Raw genomic sequence first — 17,835 nt, forward strand, 5'->3', positions numbered from 1 at the left:
CCCAAAAGGATGCATCACAAAGGTATTTATACAAAACCCCTTGTCGATCTCAACCAAGCCTCATTTTCGTTGAATATGTTCCGAGAAACATTGAGTAATCTCATTCCCTATGGATCGAATTCGATACAAAATAAAGCAAAATCTCGACACGAACGAACATATCGAATTACAGTAGCCTGATGAACTCGTTCCATAAATACCTACATAAAAATTGGAGTTCACCTTGCGGTGTAGCCACTAAATTCTCATGGTTGATTTTGGAAGTTCCTTCAAGAACTGATGAAATGGAATATTATTTACTGAAACAATGCTATACGAAATCTTTAATTTTGTTGTTATTGGAATTGGTAAGAGTCTTCATATGAGTCGATAAATATTTTCTGTAGAACAATGCCCATGAAACAAAATACATAATTAAGAATTTCCCACGAAATTAAGTACTTGTTATTAGCTTTATGGGTAAGTGTATAGGATGTTTATTGGAAGATCATGAACTTGGACAACTCGAATTCATCAAAACTCAAGATTTTCAAATTAGAACCAATATTTTTTTATTCTTTCAGTCAATTCTACGTATGAAAATACCTAAAATGAAAATTTCAAAAGTTATCGAGGAAGAAATTGAATTAAGGAAAACCCACGATATCTGAGTGGAGTATAGTCTGTGACTTCTGGGATAACACAGATATAAACTACAATTAGGTGTTTCGATAATTTAATTTGACATTTCATGAATTAAATGTCATTCATTTCAATTTGAAAAGAGATCTATCATTTTATCAACAATCCCAACGAACAATTACAATTCATGAATTGTCAAATTGAGTTAAATTACTGAATAATACAGAGTCAAATTTAGTTATCTAAAGACAGAATTTCAGTTTCTTTCTGTGTTTTCCAGAAATCATAGACTACCCCACTCAGTTAGTAATTGCAGATTCCTTTATTTCAAGTTCTTCCTTGATAACTCTTCATGAGTTTTTATTTTGGATATAAGATTTACTTATATATCCAAAGTTACGACTTTTTTCATGAAATGTCATCCAGTTTGCTTGCCCAGCTGTCCACTGTTCCAATAATTATTGAGTCCCATGCAGTTGACATTTGAATATCAGTATCAGGTATTCTTCAGTGATAAATTCTTTAATTGCATACTTCAATAACTACCTTCCTCACCTTTTATCTTCTAAATGTTATGAAGAGTCTTTATAAATGATAAGTATCCCAATAATTTTTTTTTCCTATGAAAATAATTTTCGTTCACCAGGATTAATTGTTGATTTTTTTCAGGGCGTTCAAGTACAAGAAATAGACATTGGACAACCATGTTTAGGTTGTGAAACTTGCAAGGGATATGAGGCGCATAGTTGGAGGTGAGTGTCATCAACATAAAAATAAAACGAACACAATGATTAATCGGTATATGTATAACTGGAATTGCTAATTGTGTTGCTAGCTATTAATTCCAAGGAAATCTCTACTTATTGTATACAGGGTGGTGCACACGAAACAATTCTGAAATGTCTCTAGTGCAACGACGTTCTATGCGCAATTCTAAATATACAGGGAGACCTGTATTTCAAATTTTCGCGCAGACAATTTTACTGCACAAATTTTCAACGTAAAAGTGAAGTTTTTAAGAAATTGAATATCTGAAAGTGGTTCGAAGTGACTTTTAACAATGAATTTTCAAAAATATTGAATCCATAATTATTTCAAGATTACTTTGTAATTCATTTTTACATTGGTTTTCCTTTTTATAGCTGTATACCATTTCAGTTTTTATTTTTGAGTTACTCTCTCAGTCTCTCGTCTTTCTCATTACTGCACAAATTTTCAACGAAAACGTGAATTTTTTCAAGAATTTGGTTTGCTGGAAGTGGTTCAAAGTAACTTTTAGTGATTAATCTATGAGTTAGTTATTGAGATCATAGTCCTCTTTTGTGTGTGAAGTCTGTTGTTTCTTTCAGCAGAGCTTTTCACTACTGCGAATAATCATAAAATTTCGTATTCAATCAAGTAGGTTGACAACCATCACTTTGACCGAAGACCAATGTTGTTTAGAATAATTCAGATTAATTAATTATTTTGTTATTATATTTTTTTGTTCATAACTGTTTCAAAATATACGATATCAACCTAATGCAACTCAATTCTCAATAAATAGAAACTGAAATAGTATACAACTATTAAAAGGAAAACCAATGTAAAAATGAATTACAAAGTAATCTTGAAATAATTGTGGATTCAATATTTTTGATAATTCATTGTTAAAAGTCACTTCAAACCACTTTCAGGTATCCAAGTTCTTAAAAACTTCACTTTTACGTTGAAAATTTGTGCAGTAAAACTGTCTGCGCGAAAATTTGAAGTACAGGCCTCAGTTTAGTTTTTAATGGTGTTTCCGAATATTAAAACAGATTTTCAAAACTCCGATGTACAGGGTGTTGTTACGAGGATTCAAACGATTCATAATTTTTTGTTAACCCCGACCTGGATTTTCAAGGCGGTTATTGCATGATACGTTTGGCCTCTCAATTAGGAACATATTTGCCAAATATACGAAAATATACCGGGTGGTTCGTTTGATATGGCCTCAGAAAGAAACGGGCAAAATTCATAAAACACCCTGTATCTCGGCTACGAAGACACAATAAATGGGGTATCTCCAGAACCGCCTTGGTGCCACCTATACACCTGTGAAGTATTTCCGTTTCCCAATGAAACAGCCTGTTATCTTCAGCCATGGAAGCTTCTGCATCCAAAGCGAAAACGATAGCATTGCTGAACTCTTCTTCTTGCCTTCCGCTTCCGTTACTCTTGGTAATAAACCTATACAGTGTTCAAAATTTGCTATTATTACTTCTTCAATTGAACTTGTCGCAAAACTTTTAAACACATTCACACCTTTCTGTTTTTATTAAAAGTTGGTAAATTAACCCTTGTCTATAAAGCAACTGTGTCAGCTCGTGAGGTCGTAGATTCATTTGTTCAACATGCCATGGTGTTAAAACGCAAGGGTGTAGCCGAGGGGCGGATATACTACTTTCCCAAATTAATATCCTCTCTCTAGCTCCAAGTATTTGTGGCACGCAATGTTATTGGTGAGATAATGACAGCTGGATCCAAGCGGTTGGAAAAAATTGAATTTGAAATTATCAAACTTCTATCACACATGATGATCCACCATTTGATAGCCTTGGACTGGGAAATAACAGATACGTGAGATAGCTAGAACGTTGGAAAAACGTTTTCACCTTCTTGGCGTGAAAAAATGACGTTATTTTCCTCCATTATTGAAACAACGGTTTTTATCTCTGAACATTTTGGTGTTGGAATTGAATTGGATTTGAAATGGGTACTAGATAAATTGAGGCAGTTTTCTTTTATGGTTTCTAATGATGCACATTGATAGAAATATTCAAACCCTTCAAAATTTTCACAGTTTATATTTTGGAATGAGTAGAATTCTCAGAGTGATAAACATAGATAGATAAAGGAGCATATGTCATTTTCAGTAAGCAAATTTTGTCCCCATCATGAACTATCAAATTTGACATGAAGTGCGCGGAAATGAAAACACATCAGTGATACGATATTTTACACAATTCGCGAGTTTCTCCACAAAGAACGCACTTCTTATGTCCCATAGTGAATCAACGTTTCATATTAACTCAAAATATTTTGAAATAAATACCTAAATATATCAGAAATTCAGAGAACAAACTTCAAGCATGCCAAACGACGTGAAACAACCGATGGCACTGGGAAAGCAAAAGTTGCCGAACCTTGGATTTCATCAGGTAGATACAGAAAATAACAAATATTCTGCTTATTATAAATTAGACAATTAGGAAAAATATCGGATTCCACATATTCAGATTAGCTTATTCAATTGGGAATCACTCAAATAAATTCATTTAATTCAATATAATATACATTCATACCGATATAGTAAAATTGTGAATTTAAAAATATATCACAATCCGACAATGTAATCTAACCATGTTGGGGACATGCAAAAATTCCGTATACTCCCTCTATCTATGTTTATTACTCTATGGTAGAATTCAAATATTGAAAAACAATTGTCGCATACCGAAGAATAATAAGAAAAACAATATAAAAATTTCATTTGTCCTCAACATAAAGAACTTGTATTTTTACGATAATACTTCAAAATATTCTTACCACCCAGTCCCAACACATTAGCAATAATGAATTTCTGAACCAACGTGTAAAGTTCAATGTCAATGGATTCAACGATTTCTGGTGTTATTGGTGTCACTATAACAGTAAAAATCCGAATCTTGCACTTTACTTGATACTTTTCTATAAATATTGTAGATATTGACTCGATTTAGTGATTCATGTGTGTGGCTCTAGATTGGCGAAATTTTTCAAGAACTTGTAGGGTATTTCCTAATAGATATTCCATCAAAAATAGATCTATTGATCAACAAAAGTTCAATATGATAACCTTTGCGCTAGCAAACCCTACAATACATATAATACCATACTTGAACAAAATTTGCTGGTATTAGTAGAAAAATTGAAATATATACTTGAAATCTTCACCTAAGAATATTCGTTGGTTGTGTAAATTTGAATGCTTAACAAAAAACTGGGATTTCACCCACCTCAATCGATTGATATAAAAATTTTAATTCGCATAGAAACGTTTTTTTTTTAATTTCACGCACAAGAATCGATCACGAAAATTAGGAATGTTTTCAGAGGCAAATGAGTATTGGTAGGAACTTACAGATTGATGAAATGTCCACAATCAATTTTTTGAATCGTTCGTTCACAAGAACATCAAGTACCTAGTTTTTTTATAACCTATTTGAACTGAAAATAGTTCGATTCATATCATCAAAAGTTTCGCCCTACCTCCGAAATCATTTGACGATATTGTAGAAATAAATAATGTAATGGCTGAAAAAATATTATCGTTATTTATCATTTTTAACGTTGAGATTCATTTGCGAATATGTATTTTTATGCTAATTCTTTAATATGGTCCAAGTAGTTCCATTAATTCCCCACGCTGAACTATTGGCAGGCAACACTCAGAACGCTGTTATACTCATAACTGTATCTTAGGTTGCATAAGCTTCGAACATGGCAGGCGCGAAATATTGATATATGGTGAAATCGTTACGTTGGCTTTTTCAATTCAAATTGCATTCACAATTTTGATTCAATACTCTGAACATAATTACTGAATAACGACTAAAAAATATCAGCCAACAATTTATTATGTTTTTTAAGCTCGTTTAGTTGGGTGATCAAAATATAAGTAGAAACCCTGTACAGAGTGTCCCAAATAAATCGATGCTCACTGAAACATAAATGACATGAAGAAAATATCTTCAAGTACCTCCAACCCAGTTTTTCAAAATAATAAGATATCAGGAGATATCTTGATTCGTTCTCTAGTTACAGAGCGTTTTTAAAAAATACAGTTTCAAATATTTCACTATATCTTGGGTTTCTGTTTGAGATGTTTTTGAATGGGACACACTATAAATTGTATATAGTTATTTTTTAAAAACGCTCTGTAACTCTAGAACGAATCAAGATATCTATGATATCTGCTACCTGATATCTTATTATTTCGAAAAAAAAATCGAGGTTCCTTGAAGATTTTTCTCCCTCAAAGTTCTCGAGATTGCTTCCAGTGAGCATCGCATTTGGAACTCCTTGTATTCCACATGATCAAGACACGAATAAATCTGAACCTTCGAGACAAGGGACAAATGACAACATACAAAAGGAGGGCAATTATTGGACCAGCCATAGCATTTTATCCGACCAACAGAACTGTAATCTTCTTTAATTGAAAAAATCCAATCTCGAGAAGATGTTATAACTGATCTTTAATTTGGAAGAAGCGATTCAGCAATGAGGTTGGGTGACCTAAAATGGCTTTTTCAGACAACTCCGAGAATTTTCCACACTTCAGTGACACGATGAAAATGTTTTTCAATTACCGTGGTGAATTTAAGCAATAGTTAGACGAAAATTACCTGATATTTCAGTGATAGCTGATCACACAACATAGATTAAAGCCAAGTTGGGTTATACTGATTTTCTGTTTGAGAATGTTTGAATGAAATGAGTTAAAATTCTGGAGCACAACATAAAGAACCGACGCATCCACCATTTTTATATTTGTGCATGTACACATTTTGCTATACAGGGTGATTCACCGCGATGACCTATTACATGTTTATCGAAAACTAATCATAATTTTGTGCTTAAAACTTGCATATTGGGTTTTGAGACAATACATTATTGCATCATTAGATAGCTTTTTGGTGACACTTTCAGCAATATGCCATACCACGGTTAAAAACTCAATGGTTCATGAGTTAATGGGATTCTTATGAAAAAAAATGGTGGCGATGAGGAGTCACATCTTTTTGAATATTTCTGCAGAAAAAGTTTTTTTCGAAAAAACCTTTTTCATTTTTGACCTTCCAATAAGTATTATTTGAAGACTGTATGCAGTTTGGATCAAAAATTTACAGGGTGTTTATAAGAAGATTATGATCTTCATAAGTTATCCCAACTATTTTTGTACGTAGAATCGACTGAAATAATAAAAAATATAGGTTGTAATTTGGAAGTCTTGAGTTTTGATGGATTTGAGATGCCAAGTTCATGATCTTCTTATAAACACTCTGTACATTTTTGATCCAAACTGCAAACAGTCTTATAATGAGTTTTTGGTTTGAGACCTTTTTTACTGATGAACTATTTACTTGACAGGGTTGAAGGTCAGGTTGTTGAAACAAAAACCATCTCTCAGACCATTGCCGACATGTTTCGATTTTATTCTAAAATCTTCTTCAGGGCTCTAAAATAAATTACAAGATTTTTTAAAACACTTATAAATAAACTATGTTGGAATATACAATGGGACATCACAATTGTACAATAATTGAATAAATAATTATGTGTATATCTGAGCAATACAATAAAAAAAATTTTTTTAAAACGAATAGTCAGAGAAACATTGAAAGTTATTCAGCTTATAATAGTTCGTATTTATAGAATCGAAAAAAGCTTTTTCTGTCGAAATATTCTAAAATATGTGTCCTCATCGCCACCAGTTTTTTCATAAGAATCCCATTAACTCAGGAACCGTTGAAATTTTACCCAAGGTAGGAAGTAGTAGCTTATTTCCGGTATAACCGGAAATTGTAAAGATCTGAAAATATTTTAGGGAGAAGGATCATTGTCTCAAACCCCAACATGCAAATTTTCAGCACAAAATAGTGATCAGTTCTCCAAAAACTCCGAATAGGACATCGCGGAGAATCACCCTGTATAAGACTCCTTGTCAATTAATTTAATTGCGGCAATGAACTCCCACAGACTTTTATATCATTATTCATTACGATGAAAACCTACCAACTTCAAAATCTGAAGTTGTTTGAATTGGAGCAATTTCAGCGTTATTATTCCAACTGTCAGCCAAAATAATGAAAATATAAAAGCCGAGTTATAAATAATATATAAATGAAAACAAACGACATCGCTGCTTTTGCGGTTGACCAGCATACAGCGATCATCTGGCGAAATGGATCGTTTTTCATTTTTTATTGGCAGGAGTAAGGTCATTTCCGTCTTTATGAACCATTTCTAAGAGCGATCACGTGTCACTGATATTCCAGTAAGAGTTTCATGTTATTGGGAAAATGGACTAAGTGATATATGATATTTTTGATCTGTTAATTCCTCAGAGTAATAAACGTAGATAGAGAGAGCATATGTTGTTTTCAGTAAGCAAATTTTGTCCCCAACACGAACTATCAAATTTGACATGAAGCGCGTGGAAATGAAAACGTATAAAGTGATACGATATTTCACTTAATTCGGGAGTTTCTCCACAAAGGACGCACTTCTTATGTCTCAGAGTGAATCAACGTTTCATATCAACTCAAAATATATTGAGATGAATACCTAAATATATCAAAAATTCAGAAAACAAACTTCAAGCGCGCAAAACGACGTAAAACAACCGATGACACTAGGAGAGCAAAAGTTGCCAAATCTTGGATTTCAGTAGGTAGATACAGAAAATAATAAATATTCTGCTTATTATGAATTCGACAATTAGAAACAATATCAGATTCCAAATATTCAAATTCGCATATTTGATCGGGAATTCCTCAAATAAATATATTTCATTCAATATAATATACATTCATTCATTCATAGTGAAATTGTGGATTTGAAAAATATCACAATCCGACAACGTAATCTAACCATGTTGGGGACATGTAAAAATTGCGTATTCTCCCACTATCTATGTTTATTACTCTATGGTAGAATCAAGAAACAAAATATTAACATTCCATTTCTCCTCAATTTAAGGAACTATAATACTTCAATAGTATATTGTGCAACAAGTGGGGAAAGTCCAACTTTTCTCGCGAGTGTTGAAGTGTTGAAGCCTGAAAGGCGAGTGCCGCAAACACACTAGCGAGAAAAAGGCTTTCTCCACATGTTGTACACTATACTTTTCCTACAACTGCACAAATTTCAATAATTCAAGTAATGGACTTGATTCAAATCAAAATGGCCTTCTTTGACAGAAATGTGCTAATTTATTGCGTTTCCATAGAAACAACTCAAAAGCCCAATTTCATTGGTCTACCAAGCGAGGTGTGGGCAAAGTGCCGTGAGAAATAATATTTCCCACAGTATGAGCAATACCATAGTATAAGGAATACTATGGCAATACATAGTTTTGAAATTGAGTAAGCTATAAAGAATACTCTACTTTTCATAGCAGTTGTAGGAAAAATATTTTTACTCTAGGTTAATTCCAGGTACACTGTTTCTCAATATTTCAACAAACGAGAAGTCAGTGCACCCCTGGATATCACAGAACGGACCAATATGTGACTTCCAAGGGTGCTACGACGAGCACTCAAAAGCTCTTGATTTCACGTTTTGCATTTCTAAAGTTTTTTTATAATTCTGATGTCTGTCTGATCCGGTCGATACGAATTTTACACAAAGCTACAGAACAATCGGTAATCTACACGAAACAACGTCATTACAATAATTCAACGTTTCCAAGTATTATTCAGTGAGGAGCATACCTATGAAATCTCTCCTCAACTTCCTCTATAAATCATTTTCTTACCACTTTGTTTATAAATGTTTGCAAGTAGCTAAATATTACCAGACGATAGTAAAATCGTAATGATGTGCATTAAATCAAATAAAATGGATGGTTCTGATTCAGCCAGAGTGCAAATCGTCATTATAAATATAACACTGGAGCATATAAGAGGATTAAGGAATTCCTTTATGTTGGAATTTCCACTTGAACATATTTTTAAAGGCTAAAAAAGGATTAGTAACGCAGATTTACGGTAATTTTTGGCATTTGACGTTCATTTCTTCATCACCAATGCTCACATCAAAAATCAAGTTATATTCCTGCTGATAAATTATGTCTTTTTTTTATTACCAACATAAGGAGCAAAGAACATTTCTAAGAACATAAGAGCATATAGTTTATCTGAGGAATTTTAAAATAAATTGATTCATTCAATGACCTTTATATTGATACAAAATTCATTGTTATTCAAAAAATTCCCGATCTCTTTTTTAGAAATAATTAGGTATCAGAAACAGATGAAAGATATCTTCATTCATTCTCGAGTTACAGGTCGTTTCTTGAAAAATTACTTTCGAATATTTCGCTACATTTATGATCCGTTATGAGTATCATATGAACCATAAACATTACTGAAAAACACGTTCTGGAATTTTTCGAATATCTCGAACAGATACCAAGATATAGCGAAATATTCAGGCTAAATTGAATTTCTCGAAATACATACCATACTTTATGTAAGTAGGATAAAAAAAAAGAATGGCATCTTGAGTATGGCCTATCATTGTGGATCATCCTGTACATAAATACGCCCAAAACTAGGTCAGAAAGAAAACATTCAATTAAATTGGTTGTCATCACCATCCCTGAATGTTTGCCAACAAAAGTGTATCTTGACGTAAAATAGGTGTGCCTGAGAACAAAAGCCGTTGAGGAAATTAACTGAAAGGTTAGCTATAACTCAGCTTACACGAAAACGGGTTCATTAAATTCGCAGGGGAGAGATACAGCTGATCTTTTAGTGAGATGTTAAGTTATTGGGGCGATCGACATTGAATTCGATATTGATTTAGTTCATGATGGAAATAAACACTTTTGGTGATATTCATTATCCAAAGTTTTTTTCTCATTTCGAAAATAACTGTAATTAAATATGTTTCTCTATTTCAGTATCGTAATGACCTCATTACAGTTCTAAAAACAGTGCTGTAATGAACTCATTACAGCATTGTTTTCAGTTATTTTTTTCGTTTTGTGGTTGTCTACACAGACTTCCAATCCTGGCAAAATTCAACACACATCAATTGTCAATATCATATAATTTGGATTAAGTGAAATGATTTGCTACATTATTCGCAATTTCTATCAATTCTGTTGGTGTTATATCGATTTCGGCAGAAATAATTCACGAATTCAATGCGTAATTATAAATTATTTCAAAATTCGAAACGTACGATTCAAATTCATATTCCGTAATCTGTCAATTTTCGTAACAGTCACACCAACTGCCAAGATATAATACAAATGTCACTAGGATGTATAATCTGGAGTTTTCATTGAATTTCGACAATATTTCACAAAACTCAAATGAAATAGAGAAAATATCGTCTAATACTCGTTGCAGAAGGCAATTCCAACACTTATGCGTTTGAATTTCGCATTCGTGTTGGAATAGGAGCCCATTTTGCAACTTGTTTTAGAATATACTATTTCATGACATCAAACCCCAATTGAGTTATTGTAAACTGAAGATTTGACAGATTTGTGTTTAAAAAATTGCTCCCCAGTTATAATAATTGGTCTATTCGAGATAGATACATTTCAATGTTTCTTATCCACTTTTCTCCTAATATCTGAAGAAGCATAGACCGATTGGCTCCTCGAAAAACTTTGATTGTTAAAAGAATCTCAAACATTTGAAAGTGATAAGGAACTAATTGACTGGTTCACCGCCAATTGACTCATTAACATTACAGTTCTATAGATCGGAAAAAAGATATCAAATAAATTGACATAATTGATAAAGGCTTACTTTGTATCATCTTTCATCAATGATGTCTATGTCTATCGCTAATATTTATAGCACATTATCTTTTCCTCTTGTAATTATCACAAAAATCATCTATTAACGATTGAAATAATCAGATCATTCAATTACTTCGACGCCTACGATTTAATGATTTGTTATCTTGTGTTTTATTCATTAATATGTGGAATTAAATACTTCAAAGTAGTTGAAAAATATTGAAGGTTGATGCAAAATTTTGGAAATTGATCTTAAAAAATGCCACAAAGAGAGTTCTCGAGTTGTAGGGGAATTATATCATCTTATCACTTGCAATATATTAGACCAATTGAAAAGTCCTCGGTCTGATGCACAGATGGCGGTGCTAGTATTAAATCCATATGATTTTTAGTTAGTACCAACCTTCAAACGATACGTGGCAAAATTTGGTAGCAGTCCGACCATTAGTTTGTGAGATATTGAGTTGTGAGTGTAGCTACTTTTGTTATTAGAGAAATGATGGAAAAAAAAATGTCGTGTGCGGATAATATAGTTGAAGCAAAATCTTGGCTTGAGGAAGAGATTTTGGAGTCTGCACCAGGAAATTTGATCATCATTGATTGGTATGCTGAGTTTGAAGATGAAATGAACACCGAAGACCTTTAGCTGTATTCAGACCTCAAAAGAATGCTCGCTGGAAAGACAAATCGTACTACAAAAATGATATCGAAAAGTTGAAAGATCGCTATAATCGCTGTATCGCCTTCGAAGGCAACTATGTTTAATAATAAAATCGAATTTTGCCAAAAAATGTGTTTTACTATGATAGACCGGGGACTTTAAGACCATATTGTTGGTATATCAAAAAAGAACTCTACGGAACATTCCTGAAGCCTCATCCGAGGCCTCATCATTAAAATGTTGATTTTCTCGTCAATCGTATCGAAATGAAGAAAGTTGAACTTCGCCGTATAACGCGGGAAGAAAATCAGTTTCAAAAATTCAATTTGGACATATTTCACCCAAGAAAGTGGCGAAACACCATGTCTGGTATCGGTTAAAGTGTTGATATCCTCTTTCGCAAGTTCCATTCAAGTGAGAAGTAGGATTTCAATCCATCAACTATGAAACGGACGCTTATTGAAGATGTGTAATGCGTCTTTACCAAATTCGGCTTGCTTTTTAGCCGTTAATTGTATGAAACTTGAGCTCTGTTTATGGCAAGGCACTTTAAAGGACTGACTTTCCTTTTTCATTTCCAGCGTTCTATATCGCTGATAAACCAGTTGACAATTAATCTCCGCTTTTCTGCTTGAAAAAATTTATTGTGTGTTTGTTCAATCTATCTAGTCTGCCTGGAACACCTCCAAGTAAATACAGGCGCCTTTTAATTCTGATAGTTCTCATCTGGAGCAGAGATTAGATTCGTTAAAAGAAATTAGCCTTGCTATTGGGGGAAAATTAGTGTTGACGTCTAGTATGAAGCAATTTTGAGACTATTCTCATTGTGTGATGTATTGATATAGTATATCCAAAGTCACTTGAACTAGTCTATAAAAACGCTTGGCCATAGATGTCCTTTTGAAGTGGATACCGCGATTCGCTAAATATCGGGGTTCATTTGAAAGTATTGTTAGGCAATAAATACACAGGCCCCAAAGGAATTTCTGGAAGCTTGGACAACCCTTGTATAATCGAAATATTCAGTTTCCTCCAAGTTCTTGGATATACTATACCAAACTATCAATATATACTAACTGACAAAGAAACTGCAACACCCAGAAGGAGCTGTTTTTTTTTTAGGTAAAACATAGATGGTATAGCAAGGAGTAATTGATTGAAATTTGGAGAAAAAAACGAAGGGTTTACAATTTTTCCTAATAAATTTGTTAATAATGTGTTTGTCCACCGCGATTATCTATACACTCCCCAACACTTCTCGGCATTGATGCAATAAGATGGTCTATTTCTTCTCTAGGGATACTTTCCCAAGCTACCTGTACTTCATGTCTCAGAGCTGCCAAAGTCCGTGGGGGCTGGGGTAAATTTCCAAGCCTGCTACCCATGAAGTCCTAAACATGTTCCATGGGCGCTTCGAAAAAGTTTAAACTAACTCTGGCAACATGAGGTCGGGCTTTTTCTTGCTGAAATATTGGATTCTCGAGCCGGTTAATGGGGGAATATATGGCTTCACTATTTCTTGGAAGTAACGCAGCGCTGTCATGTTACCTCGAATAAAGACTGAAGGTGACCAACTTGCGTGTGCAATAGAACCCTATACCATGACGCTTACTGTCTGGTGTACATGACGCTCAACATTAAACTGAGGTTCACGTCTTTCTCCCCGATGTCGTCTAACCCTTCTTTGGCCATCTTGTGCACCCAAGGAGCATCGAGATTCATCAGAAAAGACAACCTGATGCCATTCCACATTCCAATTTTGACGTTCTCTGCACCACTGTAATCGTTGCCGGCGATGCTCAACCGTCAGAGGTAACACAAGATGGTGTCGATAATGATGCACTCCAAAAGACCTTATCCGGTGGTAAACCGTTCGGACAGTTACAGGATGGCCTTGTTCTCCCAACCACTCATCAGCCAAAGATCGAGTTGTCGCAAATCGGTCTCTGATGGCCATGAGTCTTAGACGTCGATCTCGAACTCCATTTGTGCCTCTTCGACGTCCGGTACCTACTCTTCTTCGATTTTGGGCATTATCAAATCACGCTTGACAACATCTGATAACAGTAGTTGGATTTCTGTTCGTACAGTTAGCGATTTCTGGAAATGACAACCCCGCAACCCGTAGACCAATAATTCGACCTCTTTCAAATTCACTTAGCTGGCGATAAATTCCGCGTTCACGTGCTCTAGGCATTTAAACAACAACTAAACATCGACTTTGGATTTCCTCGAACAGCTGGTTTGTTGTAAAATTTAAAAAACTTGCAAAAAACGACTACAATATTCAAGTAACGGAAATTGTTAACATGAAAAAACCTTCACGATATTTTTTCCAAATTCAATCATTCACTCCTTGCTATACTATCTATGTTTTAACAGAGTTTGTCGCCCTTCTTCAAGGAAAGCTAACCACCTCATAAACAGTGCTCATTAATCCAAATGGAATCTTGGTATCCACATGGAACCTATCAATTCATCACTCGTCAATTTTTCCTCTCGTCTCTCAAATTCATTCACGAGCGTAATCTGTTGCAACAACAAACTCATAAAAATCTCCTCAAAATTCTGAATTGAACGTTCTAATAATATCCGATTCCGTACATCCGCTACTAAACGTTTATTTTCACGTACAGTCAATCGGCCGAATGAACTCTAATCTTTGATCGGCGAGAATTTATGATGAGAACTTGCCAATTACCGATAGAGGTATCTGAGGGATATTTCAAGAATGCCAAATGATCAAACAATAAACTTTCAAAGAGATTCTGGCGGGAGAAATTGGATTATGAATGTTGAAGTGGCGTGGGGAATTTTCTAGCTGAACTGAAAACGAGTCCAAAATTTTTTGAAAACCACACTGACTTCGCTTGAAAAAACTCTGATGGAGTGACTTCTAGATTGGTCTATTGTGCCCTCATCAGAGCTGTGCTCAACCTCTAGTTCCAGAGTTCTAATAAACTCCAGTATCTGGAATGGCTTCATGAAGACTACTTCTTTCTAGTAGGTATACTACATAATGGTTCTAGGCCAATGAAAGGAATTTGTACTCCTACGCCAGTGTGTTGGCTTCTTAATTCCCTTCAATTCCCGAGTGACCAAGAACCCAAACTGAAAAGACCTTCTTATTCTTGCTTATTTCTTTGAGTTTTATTCGGCACTCCAATACCATCTCAGAATCGATGATATGTGAGCTCAGTGCATTGATTGCAGTCTTACTATCATTATGTAATCGCTAAATTTCTGATAATTCCTTTCTAGGTTAATTTCCACATATCTTTCTATTTCAAGTATCTCTGCCTGAAAGATACTTAGGCAGCAATCTAAAGATAGTGAACATTTGATGCCAGTCCCGAAAATTCCAGCGCCAGTCTCTGTAGTAGCTTTAGAAGCATCTGTGTATCATTCATGATATTCTTTTTGGGAACTGGGATTGTAGACTACCTTTCCCAATCTTCTCCTCTACTTAGTAACGTAGTGAAGGTTTTCTCGATGCTGATTCACATTATCATCTCGTCCCTGGGAAGGTTCTCTGATAGTATGTAATTGATCAGGGAGTACCAGACCATTCCTCATTTTACTGGTACTATCCCCGGATAGTCTTAGAGTGCCCTCATAGGCTACTTTATCACAAGATAAAGAGGTGTGAGATCTGTAATAATCTCCAATCCCTAAGTTGGGCACGTTCTCATATCTCCAGTGATACAAACACAGGCTAACCTTCGTATTGCATCGAGAGCTTTCCTCGTGATGTTTTGATTTGCTCTGGCATGCCAGACTATTACCACATAAGTTTTTATCGGTCTCACAGTCATGACTTGCATCCATGGCAGTATTTTTGGGTTACATCCCCAGGTCTTACCTGCTAGAGTTTTGCACGTCATCAAGGCCTTCGTTGCTTTGTTAGAAGTAACCTCAATGAGCGGAAGCTTACAAACTAGGGTTATTCCCAGATATTCGACAAGGTAACCACTTATCAGTAATTGGTAATCAGTGAAAGCTGTTCCAGTTAGAAGTAGAGGGTGGTTGGGTTAGCTCTGTGTTCCTAAACAATCTGCATGATCTTTTGTATGATCTAGATATTCTTGAGACGACCATTTCTATTCAACCTGTTCAACAAAAATGAATATTATATATACGAGAGGGTGGAATTAGATCCCATATATTTCAAATGAGGATTAAGAAATCAAAGTTTTCAGTAGTTATTGTGACAATCAGATCAATCTTCCTTTAAGTATCGAATCTCAGTTTTCCTAGTGTCCATTATCTGCAAGACTATATCGATAACTTTCCTTCGTAACATTCTGAGCAGTAGATATCACATTTCATTTTATCACTTGTTAAAAATAACAACACAGCAAAGAGTTCCACACTTCCGCGTTCAGGTGGAACTAATAACGCGAGTCAAACGATGTGGAGACGTTGGAAGCTCTGGTTGTAGGATAAATTTGATAACATAAACAGCCCTCGGAATCAGTTATGCGGCACTGGGTACAGTAAAATTCGGTGCAAACGACTTCTCCTGCAAACATCTCCCATTTCATTATCGTTGTACGCGCGTATATTTCCCTGGAATTTCTTTTTCTCGCCCGTTCGCGGGTTTCCTTCAGGAATGGAGACAGATTTTCAGGATTTTCTACCATTCCATCTGAAGAGAAAGAGATTTTCTCTTCATTTTATTTCTTTTGCATATGTCCTTGGGTAAAGATCACTATCGTTATAGGCAGCTGTTTAAGTGTCTTTCAGGCAGATGCAGAGATAATTGCAATTAGGGATTCAAGGCTTTACTTGAGTTGACTTGAGTTTGACTTGAAATCAACTCAAGTTCAAGTCAAGTAGTAGTTTTTTAATGTTAGAATGTATCGTTATATCACATTTCTGACAGTTTCTTGCTAGGTATCCATACATCTTTCACTTGCAAGTAGAGATTCATGGCTTGACTTGATATTCAAGCTATTCAACTTGAGCTTTACTTGAAATCAACTCAAGTTCAAGTCAAGTAGTCGTTTCTCAATGTCAAGTCAAGTATTTTTTTTCAAGTACTTGACTTAACATTAAAAAACTATTACTTGACTCGAACTTGAGTTGATTTCAAGTAAAGCTCGAGTCAAGTAGCTTAAATATCAAGTCAAGCCATGAATCTCTACTTGCAAGAGAAAGATGTGTGGATACCTAGCAAGAAACTTTCAGAAATGTGATATAACGATACATTCCAACATTGGAAAACTACTACTTGACTTGAACTTGAGTTTATTTCAATTCAAAATCAAGTCAAGAAGCTTGAATATCAAGTCAAGCCATGAATCCCTACTCGGGCTGGTGGAATCATTGGTCCGTACTTCCTCAAAAACGATGATGGCCAGAACGTTACAGTCAATGGTGATCGGTATAGAGCCATGATTACTAACTTTTTCATTCCTGAATTGAACCACCATGATGTCCAGGAGCTGTGTTTCCAACAAGACGGCGCATCATGTCACACAGCTCGTGCCACAATTAATTTATTGAAAGACACGTTTGGTGACCGCCTAATTTCACGTTTTGGACCCGTGAATTGGCCTCCAAGATATTGTGATTTAACACCGCTAGATTACTTTCTGTGGGGCTATGTAAAGTCATTGGTCTATGCGGATATGCCACAAACTCTTGACCATTTGGAAGACAACATTCGCCGTGTTATTGCCGATATACGGCCACAAATGTTGGAAAAAGTCATCGAAAATTGGACGTCCAGATTGGACTGCATCCGAGGCAACCGTGGCGGTCATATGCCAGAAATCATATTTAAAATGTAATGCCACAAGATTATCTTGCGGATAAATAAAATTCATGTCAATCGAATAATCCATCGTTATTTTATTGCAATCTAAAGTTCTATAGCTCTAAAAAAAAACACCCTTTACAAAGCATCGATATTTTTTTTGAATATTCGTGGAAAAAACCTTCAAAAAATCATCAAAAAAGTGGTCAAACTGTAATTTCGTGAAAGTCGCCGTACAGGGCT

The 17,835-nt window shown here is 34.9% G+C and overlaps 1 protein-coding gene across 6 annotated transcripts in view; it reads left to right on the top strand.

The window, feature by feature from the left end:
• The window catches only part of LOC123679123 (zinc finger protein 43), a 111,785-nt gene that overhangs the window by 22,417 nt on the left and 71,533 nt on the right, over nt 1–17,835 (top strand). For all 6 annotated transcript variants that reach the window (XM_045616517.1, XM_045616516.1, XM_045616512.1 and 3 more), the window contains one exon: nt 1,291–1,373. In XM_045616517.1, coding sequence (XP_045472473.1) covers nt 1,291–1,373 — 83 coding nt within the window. The remainder of the gene's footprint in view (nt 1–1,290; nt 1,374–17,835) is intronic.

The sequence above is a fragment of the Harmonia axyridis genome, chromosome 4, assembly GCF_914767665.1.
Source record: "Harmonia axyridis chromosome 4, icHarAxyr1.1, whole genome shotgun sequence".
In the NCBI taxonomy this organism is placed as follows: Eukaryota; Metazoa; Arthropoda; class Insecta; order Coleoptera; family Coccinellidae; genus Harmonia; species Harmonia axyridis.